This window comes from Cryptotermes secundus, unplaced genomic scaffold (genome assembly GCF_002891405.2).
Source record: "Cryptotermes secundus unplaced genomic scaffold, Csec_1.0 scaffold171, whole genome shotgun sequence".
NCBI lineage: Eukaryota > Metazoa > Arthropoda > Insecta > Blattodea > Kalotermitidae > Cryptotermes > Cryptotermes secundus.
The window spans coordinates 494,779-521,614 of NW_019726223.1; the positions used below are offsets into that span (position 1 = coordinate 494,779).

At 37.3% G+C, this 26,836-nt stretch overlaps 2 protein-coding genes across 13 annotated transcripts in view; one reads left to right on the plus strand and one right to left on the minus strand.

Moving 5' to 3' along the window:
* Window positions 1–7,232, plus strand: part of LOC111863880 — a 10,086-nt gene extending 2,854 nt beyond the window's left edge. The window contains exons 3-5 of one of the 6 annotated variants that reach the window (XR_004512969.1): window positions 4,674–5,581; window positions 6,101–6,164; window positions 6,495–7,232. Coding sequence is in view for 1 of the 6 variants with exons in the window: in XM_033751246.1 (XP_033607137.1) it covers window positions 4,674–4,741; window positions 4,892–5,152 (329 nt within the window). In the remaining 5 variants the exon portion in view is untranslated. Of the gene's footprint in view, window positions 1–4,673 lie in introns of all 6 variants that reach the window. The other 5 variants (XR_002842686.2, XR_004512966.1, XR_004512967.1 and 2 more) reach the window with 5 other exon arrangements.
* On the minus strand, window positions 5,040–24,370 carry LOC111863879 (zinc finger protein 664). Of its 7 annotated transcripts, XR_002842683.2 has the most exons (6): window positions 14,978–15,148; window positions 12,796–12,939; window positions 9,083–9,159; window positions 8,346–8,400; window positions 6,858–7,017; window positions 5,040–5,127 (listed from the first exon to the last, which is right to left on the minus strand). XR_002842683.2 is itself a non-coding variant. In XM_023850664.2 (4 exons), exons 2-4 carry the CDS (start codon window positions 23,460–23,462, stop codon window positions 19,715–19,717), a joined length of 1,419 nt encoding a protein of 472 aa, XP_023706432.1. In that variant the 5' UTR covers window positions 23,463–23,468; window positions 24,090–24,370; the 3' UTR covers window positions 19,536–19,714. The 7 variants fall into 7 exon arrangements, 5 of the variants coding, with proteins under 5 accessions (XP_023706432.1, XP_023706430.1, XP_023706431.1 ...); XR_004512965.1 differs by lacking the exon at window positions 5,040–5,127 and having other exon boundaries at window positions 5,267–7,017; XM_023850664.2 differs by lacking the exons at window positions 5,040–5,127; window positions 6,858–7,017; window positions 8,346–8,400; ... (1 more) ...; window positions 12,796–12,939; window positions 14,978–15,148 and adding exons at window positions 19,536–20,918; window positions 22,840–22,919; window positions 23,328–23,468; window positions 24,090–24,370.
* Window positions 24,371–26,836: the final 2,466 nt, after the last annotated feature.

A 26,836-nucleotide genomic window follows, 5' to 3' on the forward strand; every position in this document is an offset into this window, starting at 1 on the left:
GGTAAAAGTTCGCGTCACACCTTTCACCTTGTGACGGCACACTGGTTGTGGAACACTGCTCTAGAGAGCAGATTAGTTTCTTATTTTTTTTTGTGGGGGGGGGCATTGAGAGAATTGGCATTTCATGTTTGATCTGTTAGAGGGTATGCCATTATTTACTTGAAAAGAGTTTTATTTAGGTAGGTGGTCTCTATAAATGACTGAAATATAATCAAAATCATTAGAGCAATTTTCAAGAAAGAAAATTTTATATTCTGTTTTTAGAGCTGGAATATTTGTTATGAACATATGTAAGTTTTACCATCAGTGCAACAGTACTTTATTATTTACTTCATTTATTTATATAGAATGTACTACATGTTTTGACCTTAAACGGGTCATCTTCAGGTGCTGTAAGTTTCTCACACACCACTACCAAACTGCAATGCTAACATTTACATTTTTAAAAATGGTTTGTACAAATTAGTTTCTATTCAGTTCACAAACTAGACAAATCTAGACTAGAAATTTGTTAAAATTAACAGTAAAATACTGTAAAATAAGAATAAAAATCGTACATTTGATAAACTCATATACACAACAATAGATTAAACCTAATTTAACAGTTAGGTGATCCTAAATCCACAATTTAATATTTAAAAAATTATTTTAAAATCATTATGAACTGCAAGTTTGTTACTGCAGTAGACCACGCATAGGCTTCATCAGATTTCTTCTACTGTTTGCTGCACTGGCTCCCTGTCTTAGTATCATAATATTCTCATTTTCCTAGAGAATTGATCCCTTATTTCATGTTGTCAGGAGCCAATCTACAGTGTTTTTTTAAGTGTATGAATAGTGATATGTTGCATTTTATATTTATATTAGGGTTTTGAATATTAATTCATTTATAATATTTCTTTACTACTTATGGTTAATATGTGCTGTTTGTATTATGCGGCTCGTTGTGCTGCTAGGTTCATATTACAGTAAACTACTTCATTTATGGTTGCTAGCTTATTGTTGCAGGATGAGGGTAACAGTAGTGAAGGGATGGGGTATTCAGGGGAGGGGAAAATGTTAGGGGGGGGTGGAGTAGGTGGCATGTCAATAAGGGTGTGGAGCTGTGGTGGCTGGTAGAGATTTCTGGAAAGGGTCGGGTTTTCAATAATTTAATTAGCTTTTGTTATTTCATATATAGGGTTATACATGTTGATTGATGTTTCATTCATTTGTAATCCTTGTTATAGTATGTATATATAATATATATAGTAATTCTCAAGTGTATCCAGCATTTGGCCCTTTTTTTTCCCCCACATACAATACTTCCATTTTTTCCATAGTATTGTACATAGTTATGCATCGTATGGAGTATGTGTTGGGCAGATTTTGAACTTTTGCCATTTGTTTGTATGTCTCTAATGTGCTTGTTATATGTAATTCTAAGCGTGCGGCCCATCTGCCGTACATACTTAAGGGGGCACCCTTTTGGTATTAATTTTATTATTATTATCATCGTCATCTCTTGTCACAGGTTTATTTCCTGGTATTCCTTTGCTTGGACCANATAAGAGTTGTAATCTCTTTCTCTCCATCAAATCGGACATTTACACAACAGAGTCGTCCGTCAAATAGTATCAGATATTAAATAACATACAATGGCCCTCCAAAAATCACATCAGCCATTGTGTATATAATATGTCCATATAAGCATTACATATATTACGATTACAACTGCCAACTTCCAAATACCATCACATATACAACTTTTAACTATACTTTTGACTATGTAACTTGTTATTTAAGACTTCAACTTTTATTGTAATTTATATTTTATGAATTTGATTTGTTTCATTCTGGTCCGTCACACTAACAATTACAAAGACAAAANTCTTGGAAGTTTAGCACTGTATCCTACTATATTTGACATACAATTTAATAACAAAAAGTTTAATGTATTTTCCTGGTGACGGCCTTGTGAAGGCCGAAACATGTAGCAAAAGTATCTCCTAGAGCTATTTACACGTGTAATTGAATGTTGTGTCATGACGGTTTTCAGTATGAAATAATATTCAGGTATTTATTCATGCTTCTTGCCTGACTGACTGCGTTGACTGTAAAAGTTATATATGTTTATTGCGTATATAAAACAGGATGCAATCCTTAAAATAAATAGGATATTTATGTTCACTACTCACCAACCTATGATGGATAACTTAATTAACAAACATGAATAAAATCTGGTGAACCCTTCATGCACTATTGAGGCGCACATATATACAAACAAATTCCAAATACCACTTCTTCATATTTAGGGGTGCTGAAAACACACAGATCCATTAAAAGCTTAAGATTGCTTCCCTCCCGTGATCACAGACATTGATTAAACCAAGTTTAATTGCAGTCCCTGTAGAGGTGGGTCTGTCAGGATCTGAGAAGAAACTGGAGTTAGGCTCAAGCTAGGCTGCACCATTGCTGAAGCGGTTAGTCACTAGCTTCTCATTGCAGCAGCCCACGTTCGATCCCGGGTCTGGTCAAGTGGGATTTGTGGTGGATAAAGTGGCGCTGGGGCACGTTCTCTCAGAGTACTTCGGTTTCCCCTGCCAATCTTCATTCCACCAATTGCTCCACAATCATCCTCAACTATCATCTGGGGCTGGTACAATAGGCCAGAATTGGCTGCAGTACAAGGGACATAGTTCCATCCCACTAGCAATTTAAAAAAAAAAGGTTTGGGCTCAGGCTTCAGTGGGCATGCAAGAGAATACAAATAGGCTGGCAGTGCTGTGAGACTCGACAGGTATAACACAGATTGGGTTGAGTTTGGGCAGTTCTAGCACATGTGCTTCAGTGGTGTGAGATGGTCACTTGCGATTATGGTACGCCATGCACCGAATGAAAGGATCTGACTTCATCATGTCTCCATGGCTAGGGCACAGAGATTGTTCTAACACAAACAACACGAAGTTATCCCATTAATGGACCACCAGATAAGGGTTACTGATCACAGCAACCAGGTGCTTGCACCTGTACAGAAATTAAAACTGCCATATGAATATTACCTTGGTCTGTCTTTATGGAATGCATCCTGTTGCGTGATCAGACTAGTCGGTTATCAAGTTCCATCTAACGCAACACAGAGAACATATAAAGTTGTAAATATGGGCCCATATGAGAGGTAAAGCTTTTGCAATTCAGTAGAGCACTTGTTAAGCATTTATATTCACCTGATGATGACCATATAAAATGGTTGAAACATGTTGTGATTTTAATAAAACAATTTGAATGTTATACATTCACTGTGTTACATTAGATGGAATATGATAATTGATTATTATGTTGGACTGTTTGTGGTATCTTTGATATACATAATGTTTTAGGAGTTGGCTGTACTGTCATGTTGAAGTGATTGGTTGTCATTTTCGGTTTAGTGTTGGTGGCAGTAGTTGCAATGGAACCCCAGACTTTTTGAATGGCAGGCCAGTAAGCACACCACTAAAATGGACCAGGAATTATTGTCACTCGTGTTACACATTTGGTTACTACCTGTCTCATGTGGGGAATTACATGGAGCTCACATCTGTGGTTGTGTTCTGATCAGTTCATTTTTCCTGGTGATACTCAGAAGAGGCCATCAGTCACCCAAGTGTAGATGTGGACTCCCTGTGGCTCCTACACTGAGACAAGAAGTAACCAAATGTGTAACATGACTAAGAGTTATCATCAGGGCCCGGATTTTGATGACATGTCATCTTTTTTCCCTTGTATCCTATGCGATGCTCTTAAATATATAAATCTCGGATATGAGCTGCTGGTTACGGAAATGTAAATTTTATAGGTGATTTTTTGTTATTTTTAGGTTTAGGGTCATTTTTTTCATTTTTGAGGTAAATTTTTGGACTTAAGGGTATTTCTTGTAATTTTGGCCATTTTAGGGAATTTTTATTCACGTTTCCTGAAATGTGAATAACATGGAAGCAAAGTGTTCTTTCCTTTCAGCTTTAGGTCATTTTTTAATATTTTCAGGTCATCAAAATCCAGGCCCTGCATATTACATTTCTGGGTCATATTTTAGGTAATTTTCCTGGATTTTTCGGTCATTTTTTAAATATTTTTAGGTCATCAAAATCTGGGCCCTGGTTATCATAAAAGGTCTTGGGTCACACTAGTGATTTAGTGGTTTGTCTTCAGAAGGTTCAATTCCAGCCACAGTCAGTGAGCTCTATAATTAGTAAAATTAACTGTGCTGTACAGTGTGTTCCACTTACAAAGTGCTTCCAAAATGGGCAATCTTGGCATACCAAATTCTACAAAGAAGGTAAATCAAATTTGTAAGCATGTGGATACACCAGGGTTTAATGTGGATGAATGTTATATACACTGAAAGTGGCCATTACTTTCTTTGTCTAATTAAAGCCTCTCTAAATACCTTAAGTTAATCATAATACTCTATATTTGTTTAAATTAGTTTAGGTTTATGTCAGTTGACTACTACTGTATTTAGCATACACTGTATCAAATACAGCTGTTTTATCACATATTGGTTACTTTTAGAAATCTTCATGGGGACAGCGCTGAATATGGTTGAAAGCAGCCAATGTACGTGATTAATGACTGTATTTGCTGAGAAGTGAAGTTTCTATTTCTTAGAGGATGATTAAAACTAATGTCAGATTTTTATTTTTGCTTTGCAGGGAGGGTGATGGAGGTATCGGGATGGAGAGCTACAGAATTTCATTTTCTACAAGATAGTTCACAAAAGGTACTTCTTGCCAGCAACCTGTGAGGTACTAATCCTACTCAAATTCAAAATCAGACATTTCTTTCCTGTTTTATTCACATTCTTCAAATACAGTTTAACTTTACAAGTTACGCTTATATTTAACTGCTAAAGTCATAAGTTTCTTCAAAGTTAACAGCCCAGGGATTCTCGTGGACGATGTCGTTCTCCTCCGTGGCAAACAGGACTGCCACTCGACTGCAGTCATTCAGATGGGAGATTATGGAGCATGCACCATATAGTCCAGACCTCGCCCCCAGTGATTATGTGTTCGGTCCACTGAAGAAGTTCCTGGCAGGCCAGAGGTTCATTTCAGACGATGCGAAAACTGCTGTCCAGCAGTGGTTCCGTGCTGAACCGGCCAAATTCTACAACAGCAGTATCTCAAACTAGTGGTGCGATGGGACAAATGCGTGAACTGGGGTGGTGACTATGTGGAAATATAGTCGAAGGTACTTAGAACACTGCCTGTATTTTGATTTCTGTGTATGTGTATTATCATGGCTGAAAAAAAAAATGGGCAAAGACTTTTCAATTTGCCCTCATATATTAATACAAATATTATATTTTTGGACATTATCCATGGTCTTGTCTTTATCTAAAAATTCTGTTTTGAAAAATAAAGAGGACAGTTTTTATATAAAGACAAGGCGATGGATAATTTTCAAAAACATAATATTTGTGAACATGAATGTTATATGGGTGGAGTGGGAGGCCATGCCCCTCAGGATGGCTGGGCACCAGTAATGGTTGTAATGCAAGGTGTATGGAATTACCAGCTTCAAAATCCAGATGTGACAGGCTTATTTTGGACTGTCTGAGGTATTTGATATGCACAGTGTTTTGGGAACTGACTGTATTATCATCTTGGCATGATTAGTTGTAATTATAACAAGATACTTTTATTATTGCTAATTTAACATAAAGATTTTGAACCCAAGGCCAGTAAGCTGACCAGTGGAGTGACCCAGGAATTGTAAATCTACTTACATTACACATTTGGTTACTATGAGTCTAATAGTGGGGAAGCCACATGGAAGTTATGTCTGTGGTTGGTTGAGGGCCTGTTCTGATGACTCCAGAGAGTTACGGTTTCCTGGTGATCCTCACATCAGCCAACCAAGTGTCGATGTGGCTCTCCCCACTATGAGAGCGGGAGTAACCATGTGTGTAACATAAGTGAAGAGTAATGACAAGAGTCCCTGAGCCACCCCAGTGGTCTAGTGATTAATGTATCAGCCTGGTGTTCAGTTCCAACCACAGACACTGATTTCTGAAATAATTATTAAAATTAATTTTGCTGTACATTATGATCCAGTAACTTAATATTTTGCTTTGCAGGTGACCAGGTCCACGTGCAGTATTAACACGGGGCAACCTTGGCATGCAGGATTGAGGAAAAAAGGTAAATTGAAGTTATAAACATGTCTGAATATTAAATTGAAAGTAGATGTGTGCTTCTGTATTTATACATGTTGAGTGAGTTCTATTGTACTCAGCATTTCACTGTATCAGGTGCAACTATATCACGTATTGGTTACTTTTAGTGATCTTCAGGGACTGCCATACATGCTGAAGTTTAAAAACAGCGTGTGGTGAGAGTCCCCAGAAGATGGCTGAAAGAAGCCAATGGTATTTGTGATAAATAGCTGTAATTATTGAGGGAAATTTTATGTAATTTTATTTTGTAGAGGATAATGAAAACTAATGTGAGATTTTTATTTTTGCATTGCAGGGAGGACGATGAGAGGTATCGGAGTTCTGGCGTGGAGGAGGACATGTACGAGTGTGCCACGGAATTTCATTTTCTACGAGATAGTGCGCAGAATGTACTTCAGTTTTTCCCAGCATCTTTTCCTCCATTTATGCTCCTCCTCTTTCTCCTTTATAATCCTCTAGTACTTTTTTCCATTTCCTTTCTTTTGAACTTCATTACATTCTTGAAGAGTAATAACTGTGTATACATAATACATTTTTGTGAATTATATAATTTAAAATTTGATTACATTCTTGAAACTTCATAAATATGTGCACATGTACACTGCCTGTGCATTATATATAAATACAGTGTAGCATCACATGCATACTAGCAACTTACAAGGAAGACAAAAAGCAGAAGTTCTTGAAGAAATGTGGTGCTGGCAGAAATTGAAGCCCTTTGTGCGCACTATCTCCTGAGAAATTAAATTTTGTGGCACCCCCATACATATCCTCTCCAGTGTGAAGCCATCCATAAGCTTCCCAGTGTTCTCCACAACCTGGAAACAAACAGAACAAAATCAGTATTGTTACACTTCTCATAGCAATGTACTACTCCATCTTAACTTATTGGTACTCTGTTGAAGGAAATTCCCTTTACACAAGTAACTTAAGATGGAGGCACTACATTGCTTAACATAAGTTGCTGTAAGAAAACTTTGATCACAAATAAACATATTCCAAGTGACTGAAACCAGTCACTAATTTTTGGCAATTGTTAGACCCCTGATCAGTCCCCTCGTTCCTAAGTATAAATACTATTGCTCCAACCTAAGGTTCAAATCTCAAATTACCCTTTACCAAATATTCTCAATGTTGGATTTGACGTTCTTCTGGGATGTGATGCTGTACATTCTGGTAGTTTACCAGTGTTTCAGAGGAACATTTACCTTCAGCTTCACGCTCAACAGTGGGCAACAGCTTGGTTATTCTTTCTTGGCTTACTATTGAAGATCGAGGCAGCGTGTTCCTCAAAAACATCAAACTTCTAGACCATGTGGCATCACATCCCATCTAAAACATTTTCCATTTAAGGTGATGCCTCACCAAACATTCTACTCCCATAATGTTGTGACTAAGCTGATGATTGGGATCTGTTCAAAAATTGGAGGGGGAATGTTTTGAACATCAGTGTGAACCTCTGAGCCAAGAGGTTACCCACACTAATATGTACATGAGACTAACATATCAATTAACAAATTTCATACTAACTGCATATATCGTAATTTAAATTTGATTTGTCTCTTTCTGGTCCATCACACTATTAATTACAAATAGGATAATTTTCAGTCTAGTGTGACATACAAGTTTACAACACTTCAGTCTTTATTCACCTTACATGTTTCGATTCAAAACAATCATCCTCAGAGGCGCACCACTACGATCAGGAAACATTGTCACATAAGATGTTTTAACAATATGCACTTAAGCTATGAATAATGCTCACTATATAAATTTGTTGTTATTATCACAGTTAGTTTTGATGTTTGCCTTATGCATTCACGATGACACTTCTTGAATTGAAACATGTAAGGTAAATAAAGACTGAAGTGTTGTAAACTTGTATGTCACACTGGACTGAAAACTTTGTCATAATTTAAAGTTCACAAAACTTCACCAAACAGCATTTAATTTTCCATACTGTGATACTTTAAACAGATGTGGGACAATCAGCTCCGATTGTGAACTTATGAACTTCTGAGTCTACAGACCTGAGTGGGTGCTGCTTCACAGCTTTACTCTAACAGCACATATAAGTATAGTAAAACTAATTTGTTGCTGGTACTTGTGTGTCAAATGTTTGACAGGATTAAACAATACTACTTACTTTCTTTCATATAATGATTTCCCAAATTTGATTTTCAGAAAGTGTGAAGGCCATCCTGCAAATTTAAATAATCTGTGTTCAAATATCTATGCTCATTCAGTCTGTATCAAAACATATTTTCAAATATTAATTTAAGGGGTATTCCTGAACATTCTGATGTGCTCCTAAAATCTGAAGACAGTCCAGCCATTATAAGCCATCAGTTAACAGGGCAATAACCTCCCTCCCTCTGCCAACAGACTACACTAAGAAACTTGTCACTGCCCAACACATTATGACATGGCATCTCTTAAATGTAAAATGTAAAGGTATTCCTGTAACAGGCCATGGAGGCCCATAAGGTTGTGAGATGTCAATGCTCTGACATTTTCTACGGCTCACAGGTTGCAGTGAGGTTGTCAGCCTTAAGTACCAGCCGCCCTCTACCTCCAGGAATATTCCTGGTACTCATTTCTGTTAGAGGCTGAGTCAACTCCAGGGAATCGAACCCATGACCTTCTGGCTTGTGGCATAGTGCCTCAACCAACTACATACACTACCATGTGTCCCCAATGGCATCTCTTATATCATAATAATCCTTGTACAAAGAGAATTCCTTTTTTCAGTCAATTAACATCAACTTTAGTTTCAATAATATTCTCATTACAAAACTGTCTCAAAGAATGACTTAGCAACAGTGTTATTAACATCAAAAAGACTTTCAAAAATTAATTTTTAAAATAAAAGTAACTGATTACCTTCTCTGAGTAAACCCCAATTCACACTCCACAACTGACCCAGGCTGATATCCTTATGTTCATTTGCTGTGCACCAACTGTGAAAAACAAAAAGTGACATGAGGCACTCTGTGTTTCACAGCAACCAACTTCCTCCCTCTTGAGAAGCACAATGGCATAACAACACATTAGACACTCTCCAGCAATTACAAAGTACCAAGCAAGGAACCACACACTCTTAACCTTGGCACCAGACTCAGATATGAGATCAGGTTCACACTCAAAGAAGTACCCTCACCCTATAGAGAACCAAACCATGACTGCCCAGCTTATAATTTCAAAATAAAGCATGAGAACTACACATTTCATGTGTTGACATTTAACTGAGGACTGGGGGCAACTTTCCCTTCATATTAATGATGTTCTTGAAATCAGTGAGTTTCACACAAATGCTGTATAAGACATGCACAGACATATTATAGATTCCTGTGACTTCTACCCTGGATATATTTACTCAGGTTCTACCAGGTGTCCTTAAAGGTTCATCGTGGTTTTCCTCGGTAATGTGGAACTCATGCATGTCAGTGCTTGTATAAGAGAATACCAAACACAGCATCAAGCTTCATGAAATATGTGTCAAAGACCAAAATTAATGCTCTTATTAAGAGTTCTATCTTTTGGGATATAAGGCTACATACTCCTTTGGAAGACAACCTACATTTCAGAGGAATGTCCATTGACTTTCAATAGACTTCGTGGTGTTGCATCTCAGAACACAAAACTCTTCATGGCCATTGCTGTGAATACCTTGGATCCTACAAATGGCCTTATTATTTTCCTGAAGGAAACAACATTTTGTATTTGGTCCCCTAGGCATGCATGGTTATTTTCCTGAGGATGCAGTTTTGTAACTATAATGTCCGTATTAATATTTAATATACTGAATATGAATAAAATCTGTGAAACTGTTCAGATGCTGGCAAGGGTACCATCCATATATATAGACAGCACTAATTTTTCATATACAGGGGGCCTCAAAATGTACAACTGTGTCAACATTTCACAGTCCCAGAGCTGGTCTGGGCATCGTACCCTACAGGGAATTCAATCCCGGTCCTACACTTGTAACAAGTCACTCCTTACTGAACTACCCCACCCTTCAGGTAATGACATGACCATAACATAATGAATGAAAATTGAATGAGAATAAGTTGATGGTGCTGGCCTTTTTCTTTACCATCCTACCAACAAACAAGCCTGCTTCATACTCTAGAAGGCCCAGACTTGAATTCTGATCCAGATACTTGCTATACTGATTGAAGTTTACATTATTTTTCTCAGTCACTCCAAGCAACTGCTGGGGCAATGCTACATACTAGACCACAACTACTTCCTTTATAATTCTCAGTCACAGTGACCCTACCATTTTATAGTTCATTCATTCTTTCATCAATGACTCTAAAGCCCTTTATTGGGCCCTGGCGTCTTCTTCAGTTTTAAATCTTTTTACACAGTCAGTAGGACTCCTTGGACGAGTGATCAGCCTGTCACAAGGCTGCTACGTACACACAGGATAACAAACACTGAATGAACACACATATACACATCCATGCCTTGAGTGAAATTCAAACCCAAGATTCCAACATTCAAGCAAGTGAAAAAAGTTCATGCCTTAGACCACATGACCACTGTGATCACCATTTTACATTAACCTACATAACTGAAAAGAAAAATGTTAAATAAACCAAGGATAAACTGTCAACAGTATAACTTATCAGCACAAAGTTATGAACTGACCTCTCAACACAATGACCCACCATGTATCAGTTTAGTTACCATCTTGTTTAAAACTATGACACAATTCAGGCTGAATTCATCAAAAAATCACACGCAAATAACAGCAATAATGAAACACAGATGAAGAAGAAAATGGTATATGAAGAAGCTGAAGGTCCAGTTCACAAGAAGGGTGATGAATTATGACATAGTAACTACAGAGGAATACCTCACTAAATGTGTTATGAAAATGTTGAACAATATTATATACAGAATGCCATCTTCTGGGATTTGGCACCGTGTATATGTGGTGTTAACCGACGTTTCGGAGGAACGTATCGCCCCCATCTTCAGGGTTGAAGAAAAAGTATAAGTAAATCTGCAAGCGACAACACCNACTGACTGATTTTGAATAAGCTTACTATATTGCACACAAAGAACATCTATATAAACTTCAAGCACATTTGGGATTCCTAAGAACTTAGTCAATCCAGTGAATATGACTCAGACTCTCAAGAGCAAGGTTAAAATTCCAGGAAAAATAATCAGATAATTTCACGGCCAAAAGGGAACTTGGACAAGAACAAATTCACCCTTATGGAAATTTAGGATAAATATACATATTTTGTTAACACAAAATCTTAAGAGTAACAATCATACATGAACATCCATCAGTGACAATGGGGATTGGCTTATAGTGTGGCTGCTATTCCCATCTTATTTTAGTATGTACAGTGTATTCGTCGCATTCAAGATGTTTGGAAAGAGATCAACAAGTTCAAGCACCAGCAGTGCACCCAAAAGCAAGTGGAAGGTGCACCTACTGTTATGTCTAATGGGTCTAATCAAGCATAGCCTGAAAAATAAATTCAGCAGGAATGCACTTTCACAATACAGACACATTTTCAAAAACATTCTTTTTTTCACTGTAAGGGTAAGCTCTACAGGAAAGTTTTTAATAAAACAGTGCTATCTTTTGGTACCAGTTAACTCTTTGCAAGGGCCACCCACTTTTCCTGAGAAAATGTCTGTCACATAATGTCAAACAGAAGGTCCATATTTATATTCAATTCAGTTCACAACCTTTTCTCATCTGCTAAGAAACATAAAAATTAGAATATATAACACTATAATTTTGTCTGTGGTTCTGTATGGGTGTGAGACCTGGTCTCTGACTTTGGGGAAGGAACATAGACTGAGTGTATTTGAGAACAGGGTGCTGAGAATATTTGATCCAAAGAGAGATGAGGTAACAGAAGGTTGCAGAAAACTGCATAATGATGAGCTTCACAACTTGTACTCTTTTCCAAGTATAATTAGAATGATCAAGTCAAGGAGGATGAGATGTGCATGGCATATAGCACAAATTGGGGAGAGGAGGAATGCATATAGGATATTGGTGGGAAAGCTGGAAGGAAGAAGACCACTGGAAAGAGCAAGACATAGGTGGGTGGACAATATTAAAATGTATCTTAGAGAGATAGGATGGAATGGTATGGATTGGACGGATGTGGCTCAGGATAGGAACCAGTGGAGGGCTCTTGTGAACCTGGTAATGAACGTTCGGGTTCCATAAAATACTCGGAAAGTTCTTCAGTAGCTGCATAATTGGCAGCATCTCAAGAAGGGCTCAGCTCCATGATATATTCTCAAAATTCCTCTTGTAAAATCACCCTCTCAGATTTTTGATCATACAGTGTTGCAAAAAATAAGCAATATTCAGTCATCCAAGTGCAACACAGGCTTTAAGACTAACATCAAATAAAATTATTTATGACACAGGAAATTCATGTGCACCAGACAGGTTATTTTGATGAGCACAAAAATTCTTTCATAAAAGACAAAACACATCTACATGCCAAGTGTACAGATGAGTTAACTTCTCAATATTATGATGTAAACCATTTCACAGAAGAACATTATCAAATGAATATATAAATTTAAGATTTTCAACTCACCTCAAAATAAGCACCTATAAAGAAGCTTCCTGCAGTCACTATGCAAGGGGCTAGACTCCCTGGGCGCTTGTAACACAGGTCACATTTGAACGGAATCTTCATCACGACACACAGCAATTCCTTCAGTTGGATGCCACTGAACTCCTGCATATAAAGAGTGGCTCTATAAGAGAATTTGCAACCCTTCCACTTATATCAAACTGTCAAAAGCATGGAGGTAGCTGCCCACATACAAATAAGACCAGTACAACTACTGCATGCAGATGAAATTATCAGCCCAAAGAAAACAAGCCAAATTGCAGTGGTTACATGTTCGAAGCAAAATAAATGGAAATAATCTGAAAGACAAAATTGATGAATAAACAGTAAGAACATTCAAGATCTGTATAGAGGAATAAATGACTTCAAGAGGGGTTACCAACCTAGATGAAATTAGTGGAGGATGATAATGATGATATGCTTGTAGATTCCCACATTTTGAACAGGTGGAAGAATTACTTCTCTGTTATTGAATGCACATAGGGTCAGTGATGTTAGGTAAAAATATGTACAGCAGAGCAGTTAGTACAAGATCCTAGTCCTTCTGGGGCTGAAATTGCTACTGCAAAGTGGACAAGGTTTAAACTGCCTGGTAGTAATCAAATTCTGGCAGAGTTGATTCAAGCAGGAGGTGAAATATTACATTCTAAGATCCACAAGCTCATTAATTCTATTTGGAATATGGAGAAATTGCCTGATCAGAGGAGGAGTCTATTATTGCACCAATTCACAAGAGTGATAAAACTGACTGTAGTAATTATCGTGCTATCAACTCATACAAAATTTTATCCAGCATCCTTCTCTCAAAGTTAAGTTCACTTGTAGAAGAAATTCTTGGGGAGCAGTGTGGGGTTTGAAGTAACAAATAAACTACTGATCAAATCTTTGCACTTGTCAGATACTGGAGAAAAAATGAAGTACAATGAGAAGGCACATCAGCTATTTGCAGACTTTAAGAAAGCCTGTGATTCAGTTAGGAGGGAAATACTGTACAGTATTCTCATAGAGTTTGGGGTACACATGAAACTAGTTACCTAAGCTTAATAAAATGTATTTAAATGGAACCTCTATTGAAGTCTGATATGTTTCCTATCCAGAATGGTCTAAAACAAGGACATGCTTTATTGCCATTGCTTTCAAACTTTGCTTTAGAATATGCCATTAAGAAGGTCCAGGAAAACCAGGTGGGACTGAAATTAAATGGGACACATCAGTTGTTGGTCTATGTTCATGATGTGATTCTACTGGGAGATAACAGATACCACAGAGAAAAACACACAGACTTCACTGACTGCTAGTAAGGAGTTTGGTCTAGAAGTAAACACATAAAAAACTAAGTATATGCTGCTGTTTCATCACAAAAATTCTGGGCAAAACCATAACATAAACGTGGGTAACAGATATTTTGAAAATGTGGCACAGTTCAGATATTTGCGGACAGTAACATATCAAAACTTGATTCAGGAGAAAATTAAGAGATTTAACTCAGGCAATGCCTACTACCATTCAGTCCAGAACACTGTCTTCTCATCTGCTGTCTAAAAACATAAAAATTAGAATATATGAAACTATAATTTTGCCTGTGGTTCTGTATGGCTGTGAAACCTGGTCTCTTGACATTACGGGAGAAACACAGACCGAAGAGTGATGAAGTAACAGGAGGCTGGAGAAAACTACATAATGAGCTTCATAAATTGTACTCTTTGCCAAGTATAATTAGAATGATCAAGTCAAGGATGATGAAATGGGAAGGGCATATAGCTCGAACAGCGGCGAAGAGGAATGCATATAGGATATAGGTGCGAAAGACGGAAGGAAAGAGAATACTGGGAAGACCAAGATGCAGATGAATGGAAATATTAAAATGAAGTTCTTGAGTAGCTGCACAATTGGCGGCTTCTCAAGGGCTCAGCTCCATGAGTGAAAGTGTTTGGATGTGGAGCATTTAAGGTTTCCGTTACAGTTCTTTGTGCACAGTAACGTAGTTTGACACCTAATTAACGAGACGACTGCACAGCATTAATCAACCGGAATACAAGTAGGTATGGCCTCTTCAGGATCAACACCTAATCTGGGACTTTTGGTAGGTGGGGAATCCGAGCCACATTTTGCACTTTCGCATCGTCAAAAATATGTTACAAACCATATCTTCTTCTTATCTGCAAACTATTATTTCATGTCTTTCGCTCCTATTAACGTTACTTTAAACAGCACGGCACTTCACTATTCCTTTTTTTCCTTTTCACTTTCAAATGCCATTCCTACTAAACACAAACGTCAATCCGCCATCTTTACCGTCCATCGTAACGATCGTAACCAATCAAATCACATCCCTCCAGTCACGTGAATGAACGAGTATATCTCCCAATCCTCCCCATACCAGGGGTTCTTAATCATCTGAACACGATGGAAGGCTGCGCTTTGAGCTTCTTCAAAACCATTAGGTTGCGACACGATTCTTTTTTGAAGATGCATCTGTTGTACAAAAATGTCGAGTATTTAAATTAAACAATACTGTGACTATGTGCAATGTCGTATTCACTAAAGCACGGTTCATATTTTCTATTTTACTGATCTGTACGAACATTCAAGCATGTTACTTAACTAAGTATCTCTCTTCATAATGTCACATTATATTCCATGGATGGACTGCCTATATGGTTCTCCCTACGACTGTTTACATACAAACAGATTTGCCTCCACTCTTCTTAAATTAAAATCTTGTCAGTAACAAACATGATACACAATTTGCGGTGAAAATAACACAATGGGAAGCAACTACGTCTCACAGAACACATGCTCAACAAATAATTGTCATACATCTAATGTTCTGAACACTGCAAATAACCTCCCATAAAAAGTTACACATCTGTAACATCAAAGTTTATATTATTTTCTGTAATTAACAATGACCCCAAACCAGGTTATACTTAAGAAGTTCACGGTTCTCATACAACTATACTCATGGGTGGTGGATGGGAATCAGACTTTAAAAACAAAGTAAATACCTCATACATTCATATAGAAATCTGAAGGTATTGTCACATGTTGGGTGATATGTATAACGAAAATAAGGGGTTCTATATCGTATGATTGGATTTATTAGCACTTCAGTTACAAGTTCTCCTAATTATAATTAATACAGCGCTATCGGTTTTACAATAATTTACAATTCACTGTTGCAGAGGCACTAGGATTCTCAGTTCCACAAGTCATCTCCTGGCAACGGATCTCAACACAGAATCTAGCGTGTCAATTCACTATGAGGTCTTCTTGTTATTTCATCTTCAATCACTCTGTACTCCTGTCCTAATATATACTCAATCTTCACCATTCACTAAGGACATATTCCATTCTCCTCCTTGTACTCTTAACTGCTGAACCCTCCTGGACGGTTCACTAATCTAAGCTACAACAGGTCTATATTATATAGCCATTGAACGGACAACACAGAAAACACAGTTCAATTGTTGTGCAGCACAGACCACACCACGTAATAGATATCTCGCCATTCTGCCAGTCTGTTGCCCAGCAACAAGCTATGAACATTCGTTCTATTGCTGCATGCCGTGGGGTGTTTATCGAACCATTGCCTGGCAATGTGTTGACATGTCACATTTAAAAAATACTGTCCATTCCAAAGTACTCTAAGGAGGGGGTCAATAGAAAGAGGTTTACATGCTTTAAATATAAGTTTGTAAGAAAATTATCTGTCTGCCTCACTTAGAAACAAATCCTGGTAGCATCTATGACTGTATTTAATTTATTAAATTACCACAATGTAAACTAATTTGCATGTAATGATACACTCTTTAAAATTTGTCATGCAAAACAGTATTCATGGGAGTGAAATTTCAGTTTTCTACTCTGTGACAAAGATCAACAGAAGTGCTAAGGGCATGTCATCTTAGATTTAAACATAACTTTACTTGGACATCTTATCAACTAAGAATGGTAAAATAAAATGAGATACATCTTTTCAATTAAGTTATCAGTAGCATTTAGTTATGTGAGAATGGTTTCTATTAGGACTAGTAACCTTACATAAAAGGCATACTCTGTGATAAGGGGACTGGAGGGGTCAGCACAATTTGTTAGATTTACCTGTAAATGAACCTCAAATTCACCAACATGTCACAGAATTATAAAGCTATTTTAGTGACTGGAAGCAATGAATTTCCCTCTACATTCATATGTACTTTTATTATACTGTTGCCATCTTCATGTTTGAAAACTAGGCCAAGCAAGGAGCAAACATTCTCCTTTCTTCTACACAGCGTCACATCCCAAAACATAATATTCTTCATGGTCACCGTTGCTAGAACCTCAAATCTAACAGCAATCACGTTTCATTTATCAGGGAGAATATTTGATACCTTTCTCTTTACTGTGGAACATGACATTTACTGGTAGAACAATTCTTTGTAAAAGAGACGCATCTATTGCTTTAATGGAAATTTGTGCTAGACCAATTAGTGCATTATAATATTTCTGTGACATGTGACAAATTACACCTAAGCGATAAAACAAACCACTTAACCTGCTGCTCCATCCAACTTCTAGCAATGTTCACATTTAGATTTAAACACACATAGAGATAGTTACTTAATCTTGTTTGTATAATACCATCCAACATTCATATTGTCACTGACTCATATTATTAATTATATCATGTAAAACACTTTCTTGCTACCTATACTCTTCTTCCAACACCATCCTTAAAATGTTCCATCAACTGCCATATACGAGTACATTCAGCCACAAACAACTTCCAGGTAAGTTCTTAAAAAAAAATCCCCACAATATTGTTGTATAGGGGTCTAGAAGGGATGTACTGCATATAATGATGATATTAAATTACCTGTAGAAATAGGTACAAATACCAAGGTATTGCATATAATTGGATTATTTTAACAGAATATATCTATAAGCTGTGTAAGCTGTATTCTTCCCCAAAAGTGTTGTCAGCTGGCCGGATATCAATTGAACTTGTGACCCGAGACACTACGTCACATTTGGAGTGAGGGCCCTCACAGCACTGGGAATAGTACAACAGCCGAGATTGAAGTTCAAGTGACTACTTTTGTAACCATATTTGGGCATAATCCGGGACTCAGTCTTTAATTGTAGTATAAAACCCCAAGGACTGACGCCCCAAGTGCTTTTAGAGCATTCAACTAGCTGAGACTACTTGTATGCCAGTCTAATAGTCGGTACTGCCCGTAGCTTAGGCAGATAACCACTTCTACGTTTCCAGCAAGATCCTGTAATTCATTTGTTAGTAATAAAACTTCATTTATATTACAACTGCTGAGAGGTACACCCCATTCTGCCTCCCAAGGGATCCGCTCGCCCAAGGCCAACCTTATCCCTCAACCGCAGGATACAACAATATACAAAGTCTGTACAGATTTTAAATAACATACAAGATAGTCATTGTCATCACAGACTGACACAGAAATGTGAGGTACTCCATTAATAGACAACATTGCTTGTCCTTTCAAAAGCAATTTACTGAAATATATTTAAAGGCAATAATAAAAATCATGAAAAGAATACTACCAGGCACATTTTGTATCCCATGCCTATCTCATTTCTTGTGTCCAGCAGTTAAAACAGAGTATTTTAATATACCAGTCAAAATTGTAATAAAGCATATACATGTGTGGAACTAGGACAGAAAGGAGGTAGCTCCACGCATGTGCATGCTTTACCACAATTTTTATTGTATATTTTCTTGTTATCTCCTGCCGAACTAGCCTGGTCTCAGGTGATTAAATAGCTGTGTAAATCTGACAGGGGTTGTCCAGTGATTAAGATTAGCTCGAAGAGGCCCAACTGAGTAGGTGTCTTCCCCACCTCACATGAGGATGGAAAAAGATCCAGTTTCCAAAATGTTGTGTTTTCTACATTATGGAATACTGGATGATGGAAAAAGTCCAAAAACACAGTAATTCTGCATTTTACCTTCATCAGAACCCTTTAGAATCTACAATGACAACAGTTTAAAAGCATTACAATATGACTTCCCAGATTGCCCAAATGCACATTTTATGTGTATTTACCAATACTGTACATTTCACTTGCCATAACAGATTTTACATGCACTTTTATATACGTAAATGAATATCAGCACTAAATTAAATCAAAATCAAAGGTAGGAAGTTACACCTGATTGTAACTGCTGGTTGAGCAACATGAAATGTTTCTCTCTTTTGACATTTATATTGAGTTTCAAAATAAAGCAGGGTAGGCAATTCACTATACTGCAAAAAATGCTCCTATGGAAGCATAGCTTAATAGGAATACAATATACATTCTGTACAAAAATATATATGTCCATCTTCTACCTTGAAGGCAATAAAAAAAAAAAAAAAGCTATCCCTGTAACAGGCCATGAAGGCCCATAGGGTTGTGAGACGTTGAGGGTCCCACATTATCTAGACAGTAGGCTCAAAGATGGTGGTAAGGTTGTCAGCCTTATGCGCCGGCCGCGCTTTACTCCCTAGGAAAATTATTTATTTTAATTCCTGGTACTCATTTCTGTTAGAGGCTGAGTGAACCCCAGGGCCAGAGTGCAACCTTCCGACTTGTAGCATAGTGCCTTAACCACTACGCTACCGCGTGCCTCCTTCTACCTTGAAGGTACATGCAACAAATTCATCTGATCCATTAATAAAGATTTTCCAAACTAAGAAGCATCAAATTCCAGATGACAGTATTCTTCACATCAAACATAACTTTCGCATTTCAAATTAACATTCCATATAAAAAAAATGGCACTTCACTCATGCAGTTACCAATGTATCAAAACCTCACATAATGAACCACTGACATAATTTTGTACTTCACATGTAATTGAACTGAAATCCTAGCCTTTCTATTTTATGTTGTCTACATGTGTGCGAAGATGAACAGTAAGTCCCCAACTCTGAGAGAAACCTTTACCACAAACTGCACAAGTGTGCGGTTTTTCTCCTGTGTGTGTGCGCCTGTGTTTAGAAAGAGACCCCCTTCGAGAAAATGCCCTCTGGCATACTCCACATTCGTATGGCTTCTCACCCGTATGAGACCGAATATGTGCAGTAACCTGAGAACTGTGAGAGAATGCCTGACCACATATACGACAACTGAAAGGTTTTTCTCCAGTATGAGTTCGAAGATGTGCAGAGACATGTGATGGATAAGCAAATGCTTTATCACAATATTCACATCTGTAACACTTCTCAGGTGGTTCTCCTGTGTGAGAGCGAAGATGCATAACAAGACATGCTTTCATAGCAAACGTTTTTTTGCAAAATTCACACTCAAACGGTTTTTCTCCTGTATGTGTACGACGATGTCTTGCAAGATGTGATCGATTAGAAAATGCCTGACTACACGATTCACAATTGTATGGTTTTTCTCCTGTGTGTGTACGAATATGTTTCTTAAGGTCACTACTATTAGAAAATTGTTTAGTACAGAATTCACATGAGTACTGCTTTTCACCAGTATGAGTACGTAGATGCACAACAACATTTCCTCTTTCTGAAAACCTTTTGCTGCATATTTCACATCTGTAAGGCTTCACCCCCGTGTGAGTTCGTTGGTGTCTGTTAAGATGTGAACGTGTAAAGAAGGCCTGATCACATAATTCACACTTGTATGGCTTCTCCTCCATATGTATACGCATATGCATCCTAAATTCATAGTTTCCAGAAAACACTTTATTACATTCCCCACAATTATAAGACTTTACTTTCTGTGATTTTTGTTTATTATTCATATGTTGCTTGTGTGTCTTATGTTTTTCACTACCACTATTTAAAGCTTCTATTAGTTTCTGTATATTGTATGAACAACCATCTTGGATTGGTGTACTGGCACTGGAAACAAAGTTTTGACCTCCATTAAGATTTAAATTAAACTGTGTTGAAGAAAGACCACCACTGGTATGAATATTCAGTGGTTTTGATGAATGATCACTACTAGCATGTGATTTCAATGGTGCTGATGAATATCTTCCACTTGCATGTAAATTCACTGCTGATGAACTGCCATTACTAGCAAAATCTTCTTGGAACTGAATCCGATGGTTTTCACTGCAACCAAAACCTGACACTATATTTTTCAGTACTCCCACTCATTTTTCTGGGGCTTTGATTTACAATATTTTATCTCACTTTGCAAATCAACAATGAGTTATCACTGCTAACACAGTACTCAGAGTAGGAAGGTATATTTTCTTAAAATATCAAGATCAGGGGTTGGACAAAATAATGGAAACATTAGAGACACTGTATTTCTGTATTAACATGGTGATGGACCAATTTCTGCCTTCAATACAGCTACAGTGCTTCTTGGAATGGATTTGTCCACATTTTGAACAGTCTCTAGCAGAATTCTATACCATTTTCTCAAAGTTACTTTAGAGATGTTGGAGGTGGGAATCTGTTCCTCACTCGTCTCCAAAACTGACCACAGTTGTTCAGTGATATTCAGATCTGGTGATTATGCCAGCCAGGGAAGATGCTGAAGTTCACCTTCATGCTCTTCAAACTATGACTGAACAGGTACAGATGTGTGAATAGGGGCACTATGATCTTGGAAAACTGCATTATTGTTCAGAAATAACATCTGGATCATGGGATGCACCTAATTACCCAACCTGTCTGTGTACTCCCTTCCAGTAATTTGGCAATGAAGGGTAATAATGGGACCAAATGAATTCTGTACCATGGTGTTACTGCCTAAGCCATCATAGAACCTCCCCCCCATGTTTCACTGTTGGAACCGAACCAGGTATTCTGGATCATAGGCTTCCTTGGATGTTCTCCAAACATTAGCTCTTCTTGATGTTGGGAACATTGTGAAGAATGACTCATCTGACCATATCATGTGCACATTTCCAGTTGTCTGATGTCCAAATTTATGGTCATGACATCATTGTTTAAGCATCTACGCAATACCTTCAGTAAACTGAGGTTTCAAGATGAATATTCAGTTCTGCTGTCATGTGTGCTGCAGTAGTGTGATTTTTCAAAACAATCCTTCTCAATGAATGATGATCTCTTTCTGTCAGTGTTGATCTTCACCCACTGTTCCTCTTCGCTGATGGTATCGTCCCATGATTTGTGTACGCTGATATACCCCCAGGAACTGTCGCTCTAGATACACCTAACAACGTGGCAGTTTTTGTCTCAGATGCTCCAGCTAAACATGCACCAACAATCCCTTCCCTTTCAAAATTGGACAAGTCTCCCATTTCCCGATTCTTTCACATGGACTGTCACTCACCACAATCATTAATGCACTGACACAAGCACTAGAGAGTGTAAACAGATGGAAGAATATTCAGTGTTGCCAAATGAAGTTCTTTCAAACATTCGGTGTTGCCAATTGAAGTTCTTTCAATATAGCCAATACACATTTTATTCAATTTCTTAGTGTTTCCATTATTTTGTCCATGCCTAAGGAATAGAAGTGATATCAGTTCAAACAAAAGCTTCATGAAATACAATTTTTTATTTTCATATATGCAAAATATTTTATAGGTTTTAAAGTTTCATTAGCTTATCACTGGACTCCATAAGTTTACACTTCACCAAAATGATATACAACTATCATACATGTTTAAATTATTGGATTCCAAGAGTGTGCTGGTTAAGGAAACAGACTCCTGGCTGGAATAAATATATTCAAAGATTGTGCTACCTAAGGAAACAAACTCCTTGTTAGATATTTAACACTGCATTCTAAATACAGAAATTAATATTTTTTTTTCAACACTGCATTCAAAACAGGACCATGGGTCAAATAAACTCTGAGATGGAAAACAATAGCACACGCACATGTAAATAAGTCGGATATTTTGTATATTCTATGAACAGACATCCTGGATTGGTGTATTAGCATCAGTAATTGACTGCTTGACTGAGAATTTGTGAAGCTTTATTTCCACATTCACTTTAGTTGATGTAATAGGTAGAACATGTCTTGATTGCAAACAAGCAAGAAACTTACCCATCCTGAACATCATGTTCCCCTCTAGTTTCTTCTTTCTTTAATTTTTCGTGGACTTCAGAAACATCCCATGAATCTTCCTAAAATAAAATAAAATTGATTCAAGGCTGGATATCTAACAGCATGTTTCAGGGGCAGGAAATGGGACTATGACTTTTTCGTGGACTTCAGAAACATCCCATGAATCTTCCTAAAATAAAATAAAATTGATTCAAGGCTGGATATCTAACAGCATGTTTCAGGGGCAGGAAATGGGACTATGACTTTTTCGTGGACTTCAGAAACATCCCATGAATCTTCCTAAAATAAAATAAAATTGATTCAAGGCTGGATATCTAACAGCATGTTTCAGGGGCAGGAAATGGGACTATGACTTTTTTGTTCCTTATGATCAGAACATTGGAATACTAATGAATTGGAAAGCATGTGGAATGAAGCAACCGTGTTAATTTCAAATCGAAAAACATAACTGTTTTTGTAATACACACCACTTCCTGCTTCACTTCAACAAAAGAGAATGGTTCTGCCAGATGTTCTCGTTTTACATCAGCCTTCTCTTCATCTGGTGAAGATCCTGGACCTGTCCTGGTCTCTGAATCAGGCTCCTCTTTCACTGAATCCATACTATGCTGGAAAAGAAACAATTTCATAACCAATGCTAGAATAGTTCAAATATAACTTACACAATATATCCTGCAAAATTAACAAATGGTGTTGATGCAGTAATGAATGTGCTGATGATAATCTAGCCTAACCTAAATACAGACAAGAATGGACCACATGGCCACACCATGCCTTAAGACGTATAATAAAAATGAATTAATGATCTAATAATAGAGAATAAATGAATAACAGAACTTGAAGAACGAATACATGACTTATCTGTGTGGTCCCTCCCTTTGTCACGGGTATTAAAACATTTCTAACAAATAAAATCACTGTATAAATAACGGAAATTAATATTAATGTAAAATATACGAAAACAAGAAACCTAGTGTTGCAAGGTAATGGTACATTGAGGACCGGACATAAGTAAGTTAAAGTATACCTCACACAGCGCTTTTTGTCGACTTACGTAGATCGATTCAAAACCGTGTTAACCTTAAAGTTATGTAATTCAAGCAATCTAGCTTTAGCTAGTTACGGCACTTTTACATTTACCTTTACGTACAACAATGATGTAAAAATTCAGCCTTTTAAATCTGGATCTGAAGCACCCGACTGTAGATTTAACCGAAACTTGTTCTCACATTTTAGCCCACGGTGCCAGTTTGATAAGATGGGCGAGTTCTTCATTTGACCGCGTTGAGGTTACCACGCTACATAGTCTGAAATAATTTACTTCTTATTCATTAAGTATTCTCCATATAGACAAGTCTCTCAAACAAAAGTCGTAGAAGCTCTAGAGATCTTTATATTCTACCATGCACCAAATCTGATTTGTGGTTCGGGTACAGCAGAAGATATATTGCACCCGCTTTACAAATTTAATTAAAATTCATCAAGCTGTTTTGTGTAATTTCCCTATTATATATTATTTTATAGAATAAGAATAAAAAATTATTCAATTAGAAAGACACCGAAGCCACTACCCAACCTAAAAGAAAAAATATATATTGTGGCATGACAGCCACAAGGGCCACAAGAGACAACAATTACTAGCGGCAGCCAATTGACTCTGATACTGCTCCTAATCGAAATTAACTATGACGAACTATACGGCATCAAGCGACTTTACAGCTTCGGCACATTGACTGTCAACAATCAAAATTACGCTTTCGGACGTACATAAACATGATGTTCATGGATTCGATGTTTTGTTAAAACACAGAGACTACGAAAACCAGCAAGAAATCCGGGATCCAGCATGTAAAACGGCAGTCAGTTGGGTCAACAAAACCATGAAAAAAATAACCCGCAGAAAGGCACTAGAAGGGTGGGAAACGAAAATATGGAATTGTGAGATCGTGCCTCAAGCAGTATGGCATATTGTGAAGCTTCACATAAAGAGGGATACACCAAAGGCACCGTAAGTTATTCATGGTTCTTCAGGCCTTAAATATTAGCCTCTAACAGAAAGCCATCATGATGATCATGATTGTGTATTGTTTTAGAAAATCAGTTCACACTGCATGACTTGTGTACCAACCATAAGCAATGGGTAGATTTCAGGCAGTGCTTGAAGCTGCAGACAACACCCCTTTGGAAAAAGTAAGACCCTGTGACACAGAAATTAACAAAATCTTTGAAACTGTGAAAAGCCTGTGGAATTATGGTATTAAAAATGAATGCCTCAGGCACCTTCCAAGGCCACTTGTACATTTGACACATTTATTTAATATCTGCCTTCAGTTATCGCATTTTCCAAAGTTTTGGAAGGATGCAAAATATAACATCACAGTACACCTGGCAAGGACATCAAATTTCCATCATTTTTACCTCCGATAAGCCTCCTGTTCACTACAGGCAAACTTTTCAATAGTCATTCTAAAAATGGTCCAAAGCCACATTGAGGAGAGAGACTTGCTTATGTAAATCAATTTAGTTTCCGTGCATGTCACAGCACAACACTGCTATGTATGAGGCTAATGACCATGTAACCTTATTTTTTAACAATTATATGTCTACAGCAGCAGTAATATTGGATATCGAAAAAGCCTTTGATACAACATATCACCCTAGTATGTTATTCAAGTTACATAAATTAAAATTGTTGACAAATTTAATCAAGCCTAATAACTACTTTCTACCCAAGCAAAACTTCCCAGTTTCTGCTGAAGGCAAAATGTTTACACCTATAGAAAATGACTTCCTCCTGCTCCCCCCACACCAGGTGTTTATCTGGCCTTCTTTGTCAATGATACTTTAATGTATGCTACATATTACAAAGAGGATTATGTTCTCAGAAAGTTGCAGCACAATCTGAATTCAACTGAGGCATGGTGCAAGCACCAGAACATTAAAATCAGTGAAGATAAAACTTGGGGCCACCTATTTCTCTTATAGACTTCGACTACCTGAAGTTCATCTCACACTGAATGATCAGCACATCCCCTTCTTGAATCATATAAAATACCTCAGTGTAATCTTCAATAAGAGGATTACATGGAGACTGCATATAGAAATGATCAAAGCCAAGGCCTACAGATCATTTATTAATGTCTAAGCCCTATCCAAAAGTGAGTGATTAAGCACTAACATTAAACTAACCCTCCACAAAGCACTAATTAGATCACTGATTCATGCTTGCCCTGCCTTGGAATTTGCTTCAGATACCTGCCTTTTGAAACTGTAGTGCCTGCAAAACAAGGTTCTTTGCACCACTGGTAAATTTCCAAGGTATACATCAGCATGCGAGATGCACATGTCTTTTAAGTACTGTTTATTTATGATTATATACCAAAATTGTACAGGCAATAAGCAGAGGTGATATAAAATAATGAAAATACCATTTGGAAAGGTGAAGCGCGACAGAAAATAAAAGAGGCTTAAGCTTGGTATGGTCAACCATGAGGCCATTCAAGCAACTAGGCAGCTGTTGTAATAAGGGATACATGACTTAGGACATGATCTGCTGTGCCAATCCTAGATTGACAGAGGCCTTGTATATATTGTTCATATGTACATACTGCATATACCAGATAAATTTGATTTGATCTATTGATCTTGAAAGTTTTTAAAACAAACTTTTTTAAAAAGTTTTTACACCAAGAAGGCCGCCGTGAATGTGGAAGGTTGAACATTGCACATATTTTGCATTTCAGACATCATACGTGTATCCATACAATTAACATCTATTGTAATAGTAATTTCCGAAAGTACTGATACCCTCTGAGGATGATCAGTAAGGATCGAAACATGTAAGGGAGATAAATCCTCAAGTGATAAAACTTAAACAGTCACATTAGACGGTATTATTGTTGCCTTTGCATATACCAGAGTTACACGTAAAACTATAAACAGTAGGTATCCACAAGGAACTGGACTTTTGACATCT